We start from the raw sequence: 20,675 nt of genomic DNA, 5'->3' as shown, positions 1-20,675 counted from the left end.
GAGGTTATTTTAAATTACAATTTTATGATTGTTACTTACTGCTACATTTTGTAATTGCTAGTTATTAATTTTAAAATTTGCAATATTTTTGTTTAGGATGATGAATTCCAATACCCATGTAAGTGTACATTTTTCAAATAAACACTATAATTCAAAATTAGTTAGTAATTTAATTATTTGCTTAATTTCTAAATGGAAAGAGCATTTCAATTTAGAAAGAGAGAAGGTTTCAAAGATTGTAAGTATATTTGGATGGATTTATCTATTTATCTATCGATCCAATAATCTTTGATTTTTTATTGTTTAAATTTGCATAATAACCATCACGAATTTTTTTAATTAATTTTTGATTGAATTTTTATGGTACATAATAAGTCACTAAAGTAATTCATAAAATTTTTAGAAAACTGCAATTAAAAAGAGCATTAAGATAAACATAATTTTTGGGTATATAATCTAACACATACTATACCACTTTTGGCTCAAATAAACAAAAATACTATCTAAAAATTTCTGTACTGAAACGTTTAAATAACAAATTTCGTATCTACTTAACAATATACCAAGCAATAAATACATACTTTCCATGCTAATGAGTTCTTAAAGTTAGGTTTAATCAAATTTTGTTTCATTTATAGATTATAATTGGAGTCCTACTTCAAAACAATAGAGCTATATATCTATATCTAATGCAAGCTTTGAAACAGAGTAGGAAGAAACAATAAAAGAGATTGAAGCAGAATGTGATACTTCCATCCAGAATAAACTTTCGCTGATCCCTTCCTACAGCAACACTACATATAAAAAAACTAAAACTTATATACAATAAGATAGTAAAGAAACAAAGTGCATTTCCTCCAAAAATATAAATATTAGCTCTAACAATAAAAGAAAATAATCTAAACAAAATTAAAATATATAATAGTCTGTACTTGGCTGGAAAGAACTTCCTCTGACAATACCACATTACTTAGAAGAAAGCTTTAACAAAAAATATATGTTATATGGAGATTTTTTCTTTGATTATACCAATGAAGCTCTGGATTTGGATGAATAAAGATTTTTATCTAATAATAGATATAAACCAAATATGAGTGTCTAATAAAATTTAAAATATGACTGCGTTTATTTAAACATAGGTACTTTTAAATTTAATTTAGGTCTTCCTAAATATTCAGATCAATTAGTCCATATTCTTAACTCCAAGTAAGACTAATTTTCACATAGTCTAGCAGAATTACTTGTTTAATATAAATACAAGGCTGATCAAATACAACAATTATTACAAAAATTGTATTTATAAAGCTAAGAAAATCCAAATTTTTATATTGAGCGTGAAAAATATTTTGAAAAATTTTGTGAGGAAGAAATTGATAATCTCGAGAGCTAGAATAAGATATACTTTTTGGCAAAGAGGAAATTAAATTATATGACTGGAAACTTAGAATACTACTAATATGTAGTAAGTAAAGCAGTGATATGCTTACTGGGTATGGATGTTCCCAATTTCGTTTCAATGACAATGAGATAAGGCAGAGCTAATGTATTTGACTCTTTTTCAAACTTATTTTTAATGTATAGCTAATTTTAATACTGCATACATGGAAGAGCGAACCATTTTAGTGATTAAATAAACTTAGTAACAGTAGATGGTTCATTACTACCTGTAAAAATCAGTTTTAAAATAATTAATTTCTAAGAAAAATATCCTGAACAATACAGAAATGTAGAAGGATATGACCTATTGAATGTATTGGGGGTGATCGAAATAGATGTAGACCCTGCTAGAATTTAACAGATTTTATATATGAGGGAACAATAAAAATCTAAAATTGAAAATAACATAACCAATTTAGTTTAAAACCCGTGTTATAACGAAGAAAGTCACAAATTCCTCTTAAAATATTACTTATACAATTACTCTAATCAAATTACCTATAAACAATTCCTAAAAAAAAGAAATAAATGATCTTAAAAAATACTTAATTAATTAGCTTTTAATGATTAAATTTCTTCTTATTATATTAAAGAATCTAAGTTGATATATATTACCAATTAATCATATATACAAATAAACAAACAAACATTATAATAACTATTTATAAAATTTAGATAAAAAATTTATTCAAATTATATTTTTACCCAGTTTAATTGATCGAATTCTTCTTTTCTATGTTTCTTTATTTCTTCGCATGTCTTTTTTTTGAGATAAATAAATAAATTCAGTAGTTTGTTTTCAAGTATCAGTTTGTTTTCATTATTTATATTAAATTAGTGAAAATAATTAATAGAATACTTGAATATTAATAGATTGTAACCTATTTTTTAATTTTATTCTTACAGTTTTTAGAAATTTTTAAGCAATTCTGACTTACTTAACTCAGAAAAAAACAAAATAATTAAAGTAAATACATATCTTATCTTAAATGCTTAAGATTATTAAATCATAATCTGAATTAAATAAATTAATCTACTTATACTTAATTAAAAAATCAATAATAAATCATTCTAACTAATTTTAGAAAAACTTTTAATGTTTATCTAAATAAAAGAAAGCAAAATGTTTGATATGAAATCATATTTTTTTTCATTAATTGTTTATAATATGTAATTAATTAATTAGTTGGTATCTATTTTTTATAAAGTGAAAAGTTTTAACTAAAAGTTAAGTTTTTAAGTTTAATCCTCAGAGGAATGATAGTAATTTTTTATGAGGTTTAAAATATAGCATTCAGTCATTTACCATGTATATGGGTAGGATAGGCATAATGAAAATAAATTAGTAAAAATAAATAATAATTTTATATAATTTTAAAATAAATAAATATTTAAGGTTCTAACAATTTAAGATATTTTAGAAGACCAATACATATCAAAATTTGCAAAAAGCTTTAAATATAAAATATGATAAAATAAAAATAGTAAAATCAAAAACAAGATATAGATCAAATTAGTGTAATTAGATGATGTATTCAATTCGCAAAATTATTAAAAGTTTACCTATTAAAAATCAATACTTCTATTTTTTAATTAAATCTTATTGATCGAAAGTGTGATTAATAAAATATCCAAAATATATTAAATTTTTTGAAAAATAAGTAATTATAGATGTAAAAGTGTAAGCGATTATTCAAAACTTTACAAATTATGAATTTTATTTTTATTAGTCTTTTTTAAAAATAATATTTTTAGATAAACAAGAATAATAATAAAATAATTAAATATCAATATGGAAAATTATGATATATTATTTAAGTAGTATAGTGCTAACTATTACAATTTATTTTTATGAATACTGTGTTCCATTTTGAAGAATTAATCAATATTTTTATTTCATACCCTTTTTTTATATATTTGATTGTAGATCCTTTTTATTTAATTAACTAAATTAGCTAGAAACGGTAAAAAAGCAAATCAATTTTGAAATATGGAATATTTTAACTCAGTAAAAAAAATAAATTTTAGTTATTCTAAAATGGTTAACATTTTAATAAAATCTTTGATTTCTATTTAAATAAATGCTTTTAATTTGGGTGATTTTCATACTACTTCTTAATTAAAAATATTATATTTCATTTTCTATTATATTAAAATATCAATAATGGTTAGATTTATTCTTAATTTGTTAAAAATAATAACTTTTACCGCTAATAAATAAGTAATTAAAATTATGTATTTTAAATTAAAAGAATAAAATATTGATAAACTTCAAATATATTAAAAATTAAATTATACAACTATATTTCCTCATTTTTTAATAAATTGCAGCAAGAGAAAGATGAAAAAATGAAATTAAGAAAATTTTTTGCTAGGTAGGTTCAAAATTTAGCAAAAATCGTTAAAACTCAAATACTTACAGTAAATTATTTTTTCTTTCATTCTAAAAATATATATAATAATAAACAAAGATTATATATAATCTACTTTGAAATTTGATAAAAAAGATATTATTGAAAAATGATGAAAAGAATTACTATTAATTAATAGTTTTATTTTTTTTACTTTATTTCTTATTCTAGTTAGAACATATAAACTCAAATTCGAATATTGGTATTTTTGTGATATGTATTGAAGAAATTTCCAAATAATTGAAAATGAATGAAAGCATTTAAATGATTTAAAATAAGTATAGTCTTTTATGAGTGATTGGCATTTAAATATGATAAATTATTAAAAGTCTTCATTATTTAAGTTATTTAGGTTATATAATTAACAAACAAACATATATTTGCACATATTTTTTGAATGAAAATAGTTGGAAAAGTAATTAAAATGAATGTGTGCTTGTTTCTAATTAATTAACTAATAAAAGTTGTACTCTCAATTTTAAATTTGCATATATAATTAACAAAATAAGCTTTAAAAAAAGTAAAACGCAATTAATTATTTTGCAAAATGAAATAAAGTTTAAAATAGATAGATTAGTCACAAAGAATCTATCCATTATCTCCAAATGAGTCTGATCTATAATTTAATGCATTCTAGTTAGAAAAAGGACCAAATTTCATCAAGAAAAAAATGTAGAATAATAATTAATTTTAAATACCTTAAGATTTTACACCTCATTAAATGGATACAAATTATAATATATTTAATTAAATTTAATTGAGTGTCAATAGGGAATATGATAAAAATGAAGATATGTCAAATTAAGATGATGTTAATCAAGAAAAAAAGAAATCAAAGTTAATAGAACTTATAGACTAGAATAGTAATAAAGACGATGGGAGTGTTTCATCTTAAAATTCAGATAAACACAAATCTGATTTTGTAAAAAAATTCGAAAAAGTAACTTGGTATAAATTAATTTACTTGGTATCAGAAGCTATACAAAGATGGAAATCAACATTAAAGGCAATTAGTATTCAGTATGCAACATAAAATTAAATAGAAATGATTGACGATTTAAGCTTCTTCTAGACAGAATAAAGCAAGTAGAGAAGAATAGATTATATGCATTAAAAAAACAAAACTGTAAATTATAGCCAAAATAAGTTTATTAGAAGACTTAAAAAAAGCACTCGATAAGTTAGAAAGGCTTTTAGAGATATAAATATGAAGATATAAGATTGCCTTCTCTTTCTAGATAAGCGAGTAGAGAAAATTTTAAAAAACATAAAAGTTTTTGACCCTTATGATGGTATTGTACTTTTTTGGGAGATCTTGTATATGATGCTTTGCTTATTTTTGTTCGTTTATTTACCTTTTAGTGTGGCTTTCGAGAATGAAAGATCTTTAATTATTTAGGGAGCTGGGTATGTCATAATCATAATTTTTTTGGGAATCGATATTTTAAAAAATTTTAACACTGCTGTCTATGTTAAAGGAGAGTTAATAAAAAATCATGTATAGATTTTAAAAGTTTATACATATTCGCTTGAATTTCCTCTTGATGTTTTAACTTACTTTTCTGCTATTGGTTTACTCTAATTTAATTATAGTAGGAGTATTTTTTTATTAAGAATTTTTTACAAGCCAAGTCTAATCTAAAAATTTAAGGACGCCTTTCAAATGTCAGAAAAATCTATTGCATCTGTAGATTTATTGAAACTATTTGCTATAGTATTATATCTTTGTCATGTAGTAGCATGTGTATGGTATAAATTAGGAGAAATATAATATGAGTAATCAAATTCTGGATGGATTGTTAAAAACTCATATCAAAATTCTGACGACTATACTTTATATGTGAACAGCTACTTTTTTGCAATAATTATGATGTCATCTGTGAAAGGAAATATTTAGCCAAGTTCGAATACAGAAAAAATATTCACTACATTAATAGCATTTGGTGCTTGCGTATTATTTGGTTATACAATTACCTCAATTACTATTATTTTGAGAAACTTGAATACAAAATGGGACAATTTCAATCTTTTAGTGAGTTAAGTAACTAAGTTTATGCGCCGTTATAATGTCGACCCATAATAGCAACAAAAGGCTAGAAAATATATAGAATATGTGAAAGATGTCAGTCTTGAAGAAAAAAGAAAATCGTAGAGCATTCTTAATTGTCTTTCGAAGTAATTAAAGGATGAGATTTTTATTAATATCTATTCTCAGGTATTACTTACTTACATACATTTTTTAAATATATTAAAATAATTTTTTAATCAAAAAAAGTAACTTCTAAGAATTCCCTTTTTTAAGAACTACTTCTCAGCTGAGTGTATAGAGTAATTAGCACTAAAAATGCAAGCCATATATTACGCTTCTGATGATCCTATTATTACAAGATAGTAGATAAACGATCCAGCCCTTTACTTTGTAGTAGAAGGGTAGGTTATTGAATATTATTTTACCAATTTCGAACTTCAAAACTCACTTTAAGAAAAAGTAATTAGGATTAAGAACAAGGTAATTAATTAAGTTAATAATAACAATAATAAGATATTATTTATTTAGGCATTTATTTTCTAACTTACTAACTTAATTATTTTAAAAAATTAGGGAGATTATGTTGGTTTGATAGAATTCATTACTTAAAATTAAAGACCTCTCTGCTATGCTAAAAGTAAAGGAGTGACAGAATTACATATGCTAAAGCTCAAGGACTTTTTAGATGTTGTTGCAAAGTTTCCAATAGAAAAAGAGCACTATTACCATATGAAAGACTAGATTCTTATAAATAAAAAAAGTTAATACATATAGATAGACTGCTCTCTTTGTTATGAAAAGAATCACATCGAGCGAGATTGCCATTTTACCTTCTATGAGCAGAGAAGAAAGCTCTTCAGTTAAAAATATGGTGTAATGCCTACTACAAAAAAAGAAACTATTTTAAGAAAGACGGTAAAGCTTAGGTATCACTCATTAAGTACTTAGAACTAAATTCAATTTGAAATTAATAATTTTCTAAAATGCTTTACTATAAAGGAGCATCATCATCATCACCATCATCAAGATAATCATCAAATAAATAAATATCCAGATACAAATAACCCTAATAACCATATGCATACTTAATAGCTTCACACAAATACAAATTTATAAGATAGAAACGGTGATTTTTAGCATAATTAAATTAATAATTAGAATTAAGTTTAACACTAAAATGAAAATGATAGGAATTATAACTAGAAAATAGAATTAACAAAAAATAGTTAAGCATAATAAGAATTTAATTCAAATTTTAAAGTTTAACCAGAGAAATAGTAGGAATAAAGCGAAGATGATTAAAAAAAAGACAAAAAACAGCTAAAATAGTTAAAAAAAGAATAAAAAATGATTAGTATTATGAACTAATACAATGATGATAAATAATAAGATTTATAAAATTTAATCTCAGTTAATTTTATTAGCCCTAATGCCTCAGATACACATAGAGATCTCATATCGAATTTTGTATCCTATGAATAAAATGATCCTTTAGCTTTTGATTAAGAAGATTTGGTTCTTTTATCACCCTCTGTTTAGGATGATCATTTTAATACTTAATTTAATCGCCATTTAAGTGAAACTCCAAAACAAATTTAAGAGAAGGTTAATGGAAAAGCAGCTGAAAGTATCACTAATTAAGATTAAAACAAGGAAGAAGTATTTCATAGTTCAAGCATTCAGACATTTACTCCTAATAACAAGATAAAGCAAAAAGTTCAGAAAGTAAATGATACAACCATAAGCTCAAGTAGCAACTTGAATATTATGAAAAATAATTACATAAATGATGTGAATACACCATAAAACTAAAATATAAATCAATAATAATTTTAATAAATAGATTTGCTTCATCCAAACAATATAATAAGAAAACAGTAATCTATCACCTATAAAAGCTATGAAGAAATAGTTTAAGTAAATAGTTCTAATAATATAAAGTAAGTCAGGCAGATATCAAATGATGGAGGTTAATCAAAATCAAATTAATAAATTTAGTTATAGTAATAATAATAATAATAGCAATTTTAAAAAATACAGACATCACTATAGCGTTAACAATCTAATCTGCTGAACTCTATTGCTGCTCAATAATAAGATGGTAAATAAACACTTAATGATTTGAATGAAAGCTAAGTCAATTAAACAGAACTTAAGTTAGGAATCTATTCATATTATGAATAATAAAATGTTAGCATCGATTTTTCTGTTTACCATAACTTTTAATACTATTTCCCTCACAATAATTTAAATTACATTTTTAGGGTTGACAAATTTAAAAACAAAGCTAAACAGAGAAGAAGTGTTATGAAACCTCTTCTTGTCTCACAAAATTTTATCAAAAAGAAAACTATCAAAAGCTAGAAAAGTATTAGCTCAAATATTAAATGAAAAAAAACTTTTTTTAGATTAATTATTTAGTTATTTTAGTTGTAGTAATAAATCTAATATTTATTTACAAAATTATTTATGTATGTAATTATTCTAATTAGAATTTAAAATATTAATAAATTTTTTTCTATTTTAATTCTATCTAATATAACTATATGAAGAAAGATTAGTACTAATAAGTTTATTTCTTTTATTAAATCAAGATATATTTATGAATATATTAAATTAAGCATATTGCATATTTATTAATACAAATATTAAATTAATTAAACTTTTTACTATACTTATATTCCTATTATCTTAGAAGAAGTTTTTCATATTCAATAATCTCTATTTTTCAATTTTTTATGATTTATTCATGAATATTTAATTTTTTTAATATCTTCTTATAGATTTAATTGACAGTCTTAATAAATGGAAATTTATTTGCTTAAAAAAAATCAAATAAGATTTTAAATGATAAATGAGAAATATTTATTAAATGTTCAATGCTTTTTATAAAATTTTTTATAAACTTTAACACAAATAAAAGTTTTTTATCAATCAATTATTAAAAATGATATCTCTATAAATTTATTTAAAAAGCCCTAAATAAATTTGCAAGAAAATTTTATATTTTGACTGACAAAAAACACTATTTTATCTAAAATATCAATAATCAATCATAGTTTATCTAAATCTAAAATTATTTTGAAAAGTTTAAAAGTTAAAAGTTTGTTATAAAAATAATTAATGTTTATTTTCTTTTATAATAAAATATTTTTTTTCCCAAAATGTTATATTTAATATCATTTGGAACATTTTTAACTTTGTGAAATTAATGTATTCTGTCAAATAAAGTAAAAATTAAGAAATTATAGAGAGATTTAAGCTTGTTTAATGAAGTAAGAAGTTAATCTATTAAAATATGATTAGGAAAATTTATCTAAAGTAAATATTTTATATTTAAATTTAAATTTTAAACATTTTAAATATCTATTGATAAAATGAAGAGGCTCTACCTTATGTATGATTAGCTTGCCTAATCTAATTTAATCACCAGAAATATAATTTGCTTACTTACTTAAAACATATATATTATTAAAAAAATGAATGATGAATAATTTTTTATAATGTAAATCAAACATAATTTTATGGGAGAGTGGAAAAGGTAGAGAAATTATTAGCTTACATAAAAAATATTATTATTGAAATATATTTTTTTAATTTATTTTTAAAAAAATTGATAAAAATATCTAAGAAAAAGCTCAATACAATTATAATGAAAGAATTCTTTAGAAAAAAAATATTGTTTAAAAAGAGCATTTTTTGTTATGTATTAAATGTAATATTATGATTAAATCTAATAAACTTCCTCAGCAAGATTAAAATATTACATCAAAATCTCTAAATGTGTGGTGAACAAATTTTTATTTAAAAGAAAATCAGAAAGTATTAGTTCATTACAGTAATTTATAAAGAAAATTAAATTTTTGCTCAGCGCTATTTATACGATTATTATTCAACAGTTGAAAACTCTAATGAATTTATTTGTAAAACATAAATCATTTTTTAAAAATTTCTAAATAAAGATAAATGGCTAGTGTTTTAAAATAAACGGGCATTATCATTAAAAAGAATGCCATGCTTAACTTAAGAAACTATGAATATCTAAAAGATATAATTCCTCCAGCTATTTCAGCTGTCTTTAACATAGTTGCGAGTAATTTATATTTATAAAATTGATTTTAATTTTTATATTATTACTTTAATACACTAAAGAAAGCTAAAGTTCTCTTTCGTTCATAGCAGCGTTATACCTTCCTCTGTCTCTTTCAGGATTTCTGAGATCATTTGTTTACAATTTTATAAATGAAAAATCTGAAAAATATAAGGAAACTTAAAAGGTACTTACTTACATTTATCCATTTTTATAAATTAACGCTTTATTTTGAGGATTAAAATTTATTTTAATATAGATTATGGGACTTAAAAGCTTATCATATAATCTAGGTTGGTTCATATTTAACTACTCTAAAGCATTCATTGTAAAATAATTATTTTTTAGACTTTACCCTTGATTAATATTATTAAAAAAAAAAAGATTGGTTTTATTTACTTGCTACCTTGTTTGATAGCTTAAGCATTTAGTTCAAGTAATTTGAGCTTAGGAGAGATTGTATTAGCTTATCTTCTGTTCATATGCGCTGCATTAAGTTAGTGTTATATGTACACTACGTTTTTCTCCCACCCTAAACTCCCTTCAGATTTGATCACTTTGGTACATTTAATTGCTTCTGCCTTGTAATATGTAGCCGCAGTTCAATCAGTTTAAGAAAATAATTCTTTGCTTAGCCTTCTATGTTTGTTCCCTTAAACATGTGTAATATTTATTTTCCTTCAAGCAGGTTGGAACTAATAAGGCTCAGGTGGTGGTTTTAGTTACTCTGATATGAACTTTAGCTATTCTAATGGCATATCCATGCTTATACTGGATACAATTGTCTACTTCCTCCTTTATGTATACTTCGATAATGTAATAAAATTAAACCTTTCTTTAGCTTTCTATTTATTGATTTGACTTAATTTTGACACAATCAAGCATTTTGTAATTTTAAAGTTAATTTACTAGCTTTATTAACCACAAAACTTTTTTTTGTGTTTTTATCATTAACTTTGTTAAGAGAAGTGAAAATTAATTCTGTAAAATAAATTTAGGTTATTAAAAATGAATATGGTACTTAAAAAGATGCTTTATTCTTTATAAATTGGATTTGGAAGAAAAAATCAAATAAGAAGTCATTTGGTTCCTCAAATGAACTTAGAGAGAATCTAAGTGTAAATCAATAAGAAAATGATGAAGAAATTAATTACTCTACTAACTAAGTTGATTATAGCTCTGCCAAATATAAAGAAGAATTTAGAAATCTTAATAATCTTTCAGTGACAATTAAAGTTAGAGATTTAGTTAAAACTTTTGGAGATTTTACTGCAGTTGATCACTTATCCTTGACATTGTACGAATAGCAAATTTTTTGGTAAATATTTTTAATTTAGTTATTATTTAAAAATAACTAACATTTATATATATAATAGTCTCTTAGGACACAACGGAGCTGGTAAAACTACGACTATATCTTTACTAACTGGGTTACTATAAAAAAATCAAGGAAAAATCATTATGAATAATTTAGATTTTGATGAGAATTTAGATTAAATTCGTTAAAATATTGGATTATGCTAGTAGAGAGATGTCTTATACGATAACTTTACTGTAGAAGAACACCTTCAGTTTATAGGAAGAATCAAAGGAAGAGAAGGCGAAGAGTTAGAAAATGAAATTAATTATCTAATTTAAAAATGCTAACTTTCAAACGAAGTAGGAAAAACAGCTAAAATCCTAAGTGGTGGTAATAAAAGAAAGCTTTCATTAGCTATGGCTCTTGTAAATTAAACTTTCAAAATGAAAATTATTAAGAATATATACTTAACTTTTTTTAATTTATCAATTTTAGATTGGAGGATCAAAGATTGTATTTTTAGATGAACCCTCTAGTGGCTTAGATTTCAATGCAAGAAAAGAAATCAAAGAAATTCTTTTGGAGCTAAAAAAAGAATAAAGAACTATTATCCTTACAACTCACCATTTAGAAGAAGCTGAAGAATGTGCTGATCGTATAGCCATCATGGCTAGAGGTTAGCTATTAACTCTTGGTACAAATGAATTTATTAAAAAGAACTTTGGTGTGGGCTATCACTTAACAATAACTAGAAAATCAGAAAATATGATGAAAAGAAGTAGTAGACAATCAATAGATCATAATAGACCTTCTTCAGGCTTTAATTACAACTAACAACAACCTCAACCCACTATTTAAGGTGAATACTAACTATCTCCTGAGAAATGTGAATAGGTTAAATAAATTGTTAACCAGATTATACCTGAAGCTAAATACAACCCCCAAAGCTCATTGGGAACTGTTTAATTTACTCTTCCATTTACTTCCAAATAAAAATTCCCAAATCTCTTTTCTACTTTAGAATAACAACCAGAGCTAAGCTTAGATCTAGAAATGAATACTCTTGAAGATGCCTTTATCAATATAGGTATGGATGAAGAGAAATACTTAAATCCAGGAGAAAACTAAGTAAAAAAAATTAAAATTTTATTAAATTAAAAATGTTTATTAATTAAATTTCTTTTTTTAAAAAGGGATAAGAAAAATTCACAGACTTTTCAAATATTCCTGTTCCTGAGTGTCTTTAAAAGCCTCCAGTTTTTGATTTTGTCAATTAAACATTAGCATGTTTCTAGAGAAAAATATTTATGACTATTAGATCTGTCTCTATTTTTATCAGTTTCTTCTTACCTATGGCTCTCCAATTAGCTGGTCTTTTTGTAGCTAAATTTGCTATCACTGAGAGTGCAATTGATAATAGTGATGTAGACCCTGATAAACAAATATCACTTGAATTTTTCTAAGTTATTATTTTTGGTAAATAAATAAAATCATACTTTTACTTTCAAAGAATTCTAAGATGTTTTGTAAATTAAATAGGTATTTTCGGTATGCTTGCATATGTCTTTGTGACTACAAGTTTCTGTGGTGTACCAGTTATGGAAAGAGAATTAAAGTTGAGATACTCTTTAAATGTTATGGGATGCAGAAGTTTACCTTACTGGTTAGGAACATTCGCCTTTGATTTTATTTTCATTTCGATAAATCTATACATCTTCTTTATCTTCTGCTATATAGTTTAATTCAATGCAATCACAAATTACTTTGGCAGCTTCTTCGGAATTACATAATTATTTATGTTTTCTATTATTTGCTAATCATATTTCCTTTCGTTTTTATTCAAAAAAGCTCAAACTGCCTATAAAGTAAATTATCAAATATTTATAAAAATTAAAATTTTATCATTCAACTTATATTTAAATTAGTTAGTCTTCTTTGTAAATTATCTCTTTTTCTACACAGTTCCAGCTATAATTGCATCTTAGAGTACAACACTTTAGGTAAAATTAATTAAAATCAAAAATTTTCTTAAAATAAATCAAATTATTTCAGGGTTATATGGTTTTGATATCACCTTATCTCTGCTATAGTATGGGTACTTAAGTTATAGCTGCTAATACTCAACCTTACCCTGATATGTATCTTTCAAATAACTATCCAACATGGTAAAATAAGGTCTATTAATACATCTTGATACTTTTTGCACAGGGAATTGTGTATGGATTACTTGCTTTGAGGATAGAGAAAAAATTAGAGAAATTCCCTAAAGAACCTGAAGTGGATTACTCTTAATTCTAAAATTAGAGCGTACCTTAAGAAGTAGCAGCTGAAGATTAAAGAGTATCTAACATTAATTGTTAAGATAAAATAAAGGTATCGAAGCTTTATAAAACTTATAAAATAAATAAAAAAACTCCTCCCTTCACAGCAATTAAGAATAACTCTTTTGGAGTTTAGAACGGAGAAATTTTGGGTTTGTTAGGACCTAACGGTGCTGGTAAATCTACAACATTTAACATCCTAACTGCTTTGATCCCTAAAAGTTAAGGTAGTGTAAAATTAAAAAATATTGAAGTAGAGAGTGGTTTAATGGAGATATACTAAGATGTAGGTATTTGTCCTTAATTTGATAATATTTATGAAAATTTATCAGTTATTGAACATCTCCGTTTGTTTGGAAGAATGAAAGGCTTAAAGGGTTAAGACCTAAATGACAGTATTTAATACTTCTTGAAAGTTATGCAATTAGAAGATTATGTTCATAGAAGGGCTGGTAAACTCAGTGGAGGTAATAAAAGAAAACTATGTGTAACTATGGCTCTAATTGGTGGTCCTGATATGTAATTCTTTGATGAACCATCTTCTGGTGTAGATCCTATTGCAAGAAGGTAATTTATTTATAAATCATTATTTTTTATGAAAATTAATTCTCTTAAAAATTAAATAGATTCCTATGGAATACACTCAGTTAGAGTTTAAAGCTAAGAAAAGGAGCTATTGTTCTAACTACTCATAGTATGGATGAAGCAGAGTCCCTTTGCTCTAAAATCGGTATCCTTATTAACGGTAAATTTATGTGTTACGGAACACCTCAATTCTTGAAAGAAAAGTATGGTGAAGGCTACAAAATTCACTTTAAAACAGAAAATAGAGATGCAGCCATAAGAGAAATTTAAGCTACTTTCCAACAAGCTAAATTCCTAAGTGATACAACTTAAAATGACTAAGTTGATCTTATCTTGCCATACCAAGATTTTTCGTTGAGCAAGACATTCAACTTCTTCGAAAATCATCTCTGCTTGAGCAGAGGATTGATAAATGATTTCTAAATTTCTTAGAGCTCATTAGCATCTATCTTTGTTTATTTCACTCAATTCTAAGAAAAGAGAGAAGTATGATATACTAAACAGCTCTTTGAATTTATATAAAAAATTTAAAAATTAATAAAAAATTTAATTTTATAATGCATAAATTATATCGTAATAAATTTTAATTGTTATTAATAAAAAAATTCATCAAATATTTTTCTATTAGATTTAAATTTATTTTAAAAATAAATAATTTTAAAGTTTTCACAATTTTTAAATAATCAATTGATTACGAATAAGTAAGCATTCACAATAATTAAATTTTGCAAAACATTATTAAACTCACTATTAATAATCACAAGAAATTTTAATATTTAAAAATTCATTTGTAAAAAATCATTTTTTATAAATTTTTCAAGTGTTTCTCAAATAATTTAATAAAATATTTCATTTATTATTAAAATAAGCATAAATTTCCTAAATATTATTTTCAAAAATTCAATGATTTGAAATATTTAATTTAAAGTGTATATAATGAATGATATATTTTTTATTTTGTTTAATCATAAAATTTTGCTATCACTGATATGAGTAATGTCTTGGTTAAAAACTATAATAATCTGTGTCTTGCTATTAATGGAAAATATTTCTGCTGATGTTTTGTAATGAATTGTTATTATGGAAATTTTTTTCATTTGAGTCATGTAAGTAGTTAATCATCTAAGGATATTATTCTAAACACCTATTTTTGTTTTTGAGTTATAAGCCAGAAGGATTAGATTTTAAATAATTAGTATTACTCTTAAATTAATCATATCCATCAGCTGTATTGCTTTCTGAAGGAGTTATTGCTTCACTCTCTTAAATTTTTTTCTTCTTCTTTTCTTCTCTTTCTGTTCTCTAGCAAGGAGCGTCTGGATGTGATCTTGCTTTATGTCCTCCAAGTTTTTACTTAGAATCAAATGTCTTTTTACAAATTTGGCATTAAAATTTTTTGCTTCCTTCTATGTATATAACAGAAGGAAATTTTTTGTTTTTTTTAAATTGCTAGGAATTATTAGAAAAAGATTCATTAATTTAAGATGAAATGTCTTCTATATTTTCTGTTTTAACTTATCCCATTTATTAATTTTAGATTGCATTATTGCTATAACCCTAATCTTCAAAAAGTTATAAATTTTTCATGCTACCATACTGTTTTAAAAGCTGTTGGTAGTATAGATTGTTTTCTGTATAGAAATAACTCACATTGTTAATCTATTTTTAAATGGGTGGATTATATTCTTATGCAATAAAAGGTGAAGGCATTTGCTTTGTTCTCTCAGAACTTTAGTAGTACTAGTTTTAATAGTTGCTCAATAAAAATTATTTTTAAAAAGAATCCTGTTAACGATTTTTGTAATATGAGGATTGTAAAATGTCATAGAATTATCTTTATTTCTAATGAATTGGTGGAGAATTTTAAAAATATTTATTTCTCATTTCACTAGAGTTCACATTTTCATAAGAGGTAAAATTTTAAAAGCTTTAATTTATTAAATTTTAATCAGATTTTTAGCGATTCTCTGCTTAATATCTGATATCTTCTTCAATATCAGGTTTTGTAATTACTGATATTTCTTCTTAGCTAGAGTCTTAATTAAAGCTTTGATTTTAAGATATGCAAAATTTCTTCTTTATTTTTTCGATTTTCTTTTTTTTGAAAATCTTCTTGACAGTAGGCTTTGAATCTTCTTCTTTTGATTTTAAATCAGAAAAATAATAGCCATTTTCTTTATCTTTGCCATCTTGTTTTTCTTTAGAAATTAATTTTTAATTTTGATCTTAGATGTGTGATTAATTTTCTATTTGAGTTTATTAATCACTTTGATTTTCAGATTCCTAAATATATTTTTCATTTTAAATATTATGTTTTTTAATAATAATTTTATTTAAAGAAATACCTCTTTTTTGATTTTGGTATTCTAAGACAAAGACTAGCTGCTCAAGTTATTATTTATATCAGAATAACTCTATTCAAGAGATTTATTTAAAGTATGTTAAGTTTTGCTCAATTTTTCATGATTTCCAAGATGATTTGTTTATTTTGATTCGTGCTCTTTTAAGCTATTAGATATGACTTTATTGCTTTAATTAAATATAAATAAGATAAATATTTAATCTATTATATTTAAAATAGGTTTATTTACTTTAAAAGAAGTAGACCTGAAGGGTATGGCTTTTCTGGAGGTTGGTAGTTAAAATATGAAGAGTTAATCAACTTATCTAAATTCTAGCTAAGGATTATAGTTGACTAAAACTAACCTTAAAGCATGTGAATTATTTAGTCCAGGCTTTAATCAAATATTCTTTTTTTAGAACTCTCTGACATATATATTGTATCACTAATTGATGATTTTTATTTGCTTTTATTTTATTTTGTGAATTTCAAAGTTTTGGTGTTTTATAGCTTTTAATTACATAAAATATTCTTTATTAATCAATAATTATCTCTTAAATATGCTAATACGCAAAATATTAATTAAATTAATTTATAGAATATTGATTGTATCTTTTGTTGTATCTTAAATAATACAATTAAGATACATTAATGCGTTAAATTCTTTCTATACATTGAGTGCCATTTAAAAAACTAATTATTATTTTCATTTTTAAACTAAGAATATATTTGATAAATTTAAATCTGATTATAAAATGATAATTCCATTAAAATTACATTGGAATTAATATTTTAGGTAAGTGAAACTAAAATGTAAAATTTTACAAAGAGTGTTTTAATTTCTTTTTTCAAAAAATTTAAATAAATCAAAATCTCAAAATTCACAATTCAAAAAATTAAATCTGACATATTTTTTATTTAGAAACTTTTCTCAAAAAAAAAATGCCTAAATTATTTTCAAAAACAATTATTTTTATTTAAATATAATAATAATCATAAAAAATAAATTCACATTTTTATAAAGCTAAAAACAATTTTAATTTATACTTTTAATTAGAAACACAAACAAATATTTATTTAAGAAGGTAAAATAAAATAAATGCATTTATATTGCTGTTTCTTATTTTCTAAATTAAAAATTTGACATATTTAATATTTTTGTTAGCAACATTATCTCTATAAAAAATAATCATTAATAAATGATTTATTTTACAATGTTAAAAAATAATTTTAATTTATACTTTTTAATAAGAATGGGAATGTTTATTTAGAGTATAGTATTAAATATGTATTTATATCTTAATCCTCTATTCAACAAATCTTAAATTTTATATATTTTAATCTTTTCTCAACAAATTACCATTAAATTTCTTTGTATCATAAATACATTTTATTTAAAAGAATGGATAATGATAAAGAAAAATAAATAAATAAATAGACGTTTTCAGAAAATTAAAAACAATCTAAATTTTAACTAATATTTAATAATAGGAACAAGACAAATATTTATTTAAAGGATAACATTAAATATAAATTTATATTTTAGCTTTCATTAGTGGAATTCGTTAATAAGAGGTTCTAAATTTAATTCCAAAACAGAAACGGGATATTTCCATTCGAAATTTTTAACAACATCTGGATGTAAGATACCCAAATTCTTTTTTTAAAACAAATATTTTTTAACATTTATATTTTTAGAAAATTATAAATTTTACTCCGATTTTCTTATCATTGTAGTAGACATGAGCTTATCTATCTAAGAAATATGTAGGTTCTAAAATAATAAATGGTTAATTAAATAATATCTATTTTTAAATAATCTTACCATCAGAAGGAACAAGTCTGTATCTTCTTTCTGCCTTACAAGTTCCTGTAGAATCAAGGTTAACCATAAGCTTTAACATAATATAATCAAGTAAACCATGAACAACTTCTAATTCAGAGTTGTGATTAGTGTAGATAGCACATAATCTTCTTTCGTTTCTGGTATTAGTTTCTCTAGTTTCATCCTTCAAAATAACATCACCAACTTCAAACATACTGATAGGGATCTATTTTAAATTCAAATGTTATGCTATTTGTAGTCAATTATAGTAAATTACCTTATTCTTTTTATTTGATGATAACCATTTAAGGCAACCAGGAAGAAGTGTAGTTCTACCAACGCTGAATTCTTCAGTTTTGGGGTTGTCAATAATAATCATTTATTCATCATTTTCCTTTTTAAGCTTTTTGGTTAAATCATCTCTTGAAACTAAAACGAAATTAAGACCTTCCTTATAACCAGCTGCAGCGATTTCTTCACGAATCAAATCACTCATCTTGTTGAGTAATAATTATTTACCAACAGTAGGAGTTTTAGGTAAAACAGCCTTGATGTTTTTGAAACCGTATGCAATGCAAACGTCTTCAATAATATCACACTCTTAAAGAATATCTGTTACATTAATTTTAAAAATATAGTTTATTTCATATTTTGTCTTTTTGTAATTATTACCTCCTCTGGTGATTGGGACAGCTACTTCGATTTCATCATTATTAAGAACTTTTGCAGTAAGACTCATTCTTTCTAATAATTTGCAAGCTTATTCTGCAGTAACATTGATGGTACCAACGCTGTTTAAGTGAGAAATTTTAGTTTAAAATTTATTAATAGTAAATTAGGGAGTAATATCTGTTCTATTTTCTTCTTCATAATGAATTTCAACTTCTTCGACGGTGTAGGGTTCAGCACAATATTCAGAGAAGGCAGCAACTAAACAGTTTAAGGCAATCAAAGCTCTAGTATAGTCAGTCTTTAAAATATAAATAATATTTTAATTTAATTAAATAAAATTTTTAAATATTTATTACAGCAGTTGATTCAATAAAAACGTTTTTAGTAGTAAGTTTAATTTTAGAGTGGTCACCATTAATGATGGGAGGAAGAGAGCATACAACATTATTTGAGTCAAGAATTACAGGATAAACAGGAGAATTTCTGATAATGGGTAAGAAATCTTTTAAGTGAGAGTCTTTCTACAAATATTAATAAATTATTATATAAATTTCATTTAAAACATATTTAAAATTTACTTCGTAAAATTCCATAAGTCTGTTTCCATCCATGCTTTCGGTTTTATCGAGAGGTACAAACTTGATGTCAGCAGGGTTTCTAGCATCATAAGTAAAAGGACCTTATATGGTATCTAAATCATGAGTACCAATAGCGACTAATCTTCTTCTACGACAAAGATTGTGATGTAACTTATCTTAGAAGTCAATGAAAGAATCATAGGATTCTTGAGTGAAGGTAACATTTCTCAAAACAGCACCAACAACAAAAGGTCTAATACGCTTGCACTTTTTTCAAATTATAAAAATTTAGAATAATGCTAAAATATAGAGAGCTCAGAAAAGCAAATGCTTGGTAGAATAAAAAACAATTTAACTGATGAATAAAATCAAAAAATTAATATCATTTCTATCAACTTTTTTTTTATTTTTTGCTTTCTGAATAAAACTATTTGGATTATTTAAATGTTTCCTATTTATTTTTTTTAAATTAATGTATTACATCCTTCTTAACAATAATCTTTTATCTTTGTTCAACAGGCTTTACTGTATATTGAGGGGGTTGGCGAGTACCAATAAAGACTCCCAAAGCTTAAGTAAGAGTTTCTACAGAGAGTAAATCAGGTCTGTTAGCACCAACTTCAAAAGCATATTCTTTAACTTTTTCTTCTTTGCCTGACTTCTTATTTTTCTTGGAGACTTCCTTTTCTTCTACTTCGATACCATATTCGAAGCATAATTCTTCCAATTCGTGGAATTCTGTTCATAATTAAATAAAGTGATAAGATTTTAGTATTCAAATTGTTATTATTTGAGAAAAGAAGTTAAATTGAAGCTTGTTGAATATGTTGTTTCATTTATGATCCATATTATCAAATATTTGAATGTTTCTGATCATATTAATTTATTTTAATTTAGATTTGAATAAAATAATTATTTTATTGTTTATTCTATATGAGAATGTAATGAATATTTTTACTGAGTTCCTTTCCTAACTTTTTGAAGAAATTTTTAATGTTAACAGAGACAATAGGCATTTATTACTTACTACTTTTTAAATAATTTGATTTTATTTATTTATTTTTTGTTTTATATTTATTTTTATGG

At 23.7% G+C, this 20,675-nt stretch overlaps 5 protein-coding genes across 5 annotated transcripts; 3 read left to right on the top strand and 2 right to left on the bottom strand. All coding sequences in view use genetic code 6, as the record gives it.

Moving 5' to 3' along the window:
- The first annotated feature begins 356 nt into the window (after positions 1 to 356).
- TTHERM_00218460 (hypothetical protein) lies at positions 357 to 2,210 on the top strand. The gene has a single exon (XM_001020518.2). It carries the CDS (start codon positions 587 to 589, stop codon positions 1,967 to 1,969), a length of 1,383 nt encoding a protein of 460 aa, XP_001020518.2. The 5' UTR covers positions 357 to 586; the 3' UTR covers positions 1,970 to 2,210.
- A 2,125-nt stretch (positions 2,211 to 4,335) lies between these two features.
- Positions 4,336 to 8,268, top strand: TTHERM_00218450 (cation channel family protein; the record flags this gene model as incomplete). Its single annotated transcript, XM_001020517.2, has 3 exons — positions 4,336 to 6,063; positions 6,124 to 6,357; positions 6,451 to 8,268. Exons 1-3 carry the CDS (start codon positions 4,396 to 4,398, stop codon positions 8,266 to 8,268), a joined length of 3,720 nt encoding a protein of 1,239 aa, XP_001020517.2. The 5' UTR covers positions 4,336 to 4,395.
- Positions 8,269 to 9,843: 1,575 nt separating this feature from the next.
- TTHERM_00218430 (transporter family ABC domain protein) lies at positions 9,844 to 14,665 on the top strand (the record flags this gene model as incomplete). The annotated part of the gene is made up of 12 exons (XM_001020515.2): positions 9,844 to 9,970; positions 10,030 to 10,154; positions 10,227 to 10,295; positions 10,352 to 10,783; positions 10,966 to 11,285; positions 11,344 to 11,692; positions 11,763 to 12,395; positions 12,461 to 12,743; positions 12,807 to 13,132; positions 13,193 to 13,267; positions 13,320 to 14,155; positions 14,215 to 14,665. 12 exons carry the CDS (start codon positions 9,844 to 9,846, stop codon positions 14,663 to 14,665), a joined length of 4,026 nt encoding a protein of 1,341 aa, XP_001020515.2.
- Positions 14,666 to 15,154: 489 nt separating this feature from the next.
- TTHERM_00218420 (C2H2-type zinc-finger protein) lies at positions 15,155 to 17,036 on the bottom strand (the record flags this gene model as incomplete). The annotated part of the gene is made up of 3 exons (XM_001020514.4): positions 16,765 to 17,036; positions 16,519 to 16,702; positions 15,155 to 16,456 (listed from the first exon to the last, which is right to left on the bottom strand). Exons 1-3 carry the CDS (start codon positions 16,944 to 16,946, stop codon positions 15,155 to 15,157), a joined length of 1,668 nt encoding a protein of 555 aa, XP_001020514.3. The 5' UTR covers positions 16,947 to 17,036.
- Positions 17,037 to 18,063: 1,027 nt separating this feature from the next.
- TTHERM_00218410 (phenylalanyl-tRNA synthetase beta chain) lies at positions 18,064 to 20,605 on the bottom strand (the record flags this gene model as incomplete). The annotated part of the gene is made up of 9 exons (XM_001020513.3): positions 18,064 to 18,171; positions 18,230 to 18,288; positions 18,340 to 18,565; positions 18,617 to 18,951; positions 19,012 to 19,309; positions 19,368 to 19,532; positions 19,590 to 19,856; positions 20,071 to 20,327; positions 20,548 to 20,605. 9 exons carry the CDS (start codon positions 20,603 to 20,605, stop codon positions 18,064 to 18,066), a joined length of 1,773 nt encoding a protein of 590 aa, XP_001020513.3.
- Between the last annotated feature and the right edge of the window lie 70 nt (positions 20,606 to 20,675).

The sequence above is a fragment of the Tetrahymena thermophila genome (genome assembly GCF_000189635.1).
Source record: "Tetrahymena thermophila SB210 genomic scaffold scf_8254564, whole genome shotgun sequence".
In the NCBI taxonomy this organism is placed as follows: domain Eukaryota; phylum Ciliophora; class Oligohymenophorea; order Hymenostomatida; family Tetrahymenidae; genus Tetrahymena; species Tetrahymena thermophila.
The sequence above is the reverse complement of the archived record's forward strand: the minus strand, read 5'-3'. Positions and strand labels throughout refer to the sequence as shown.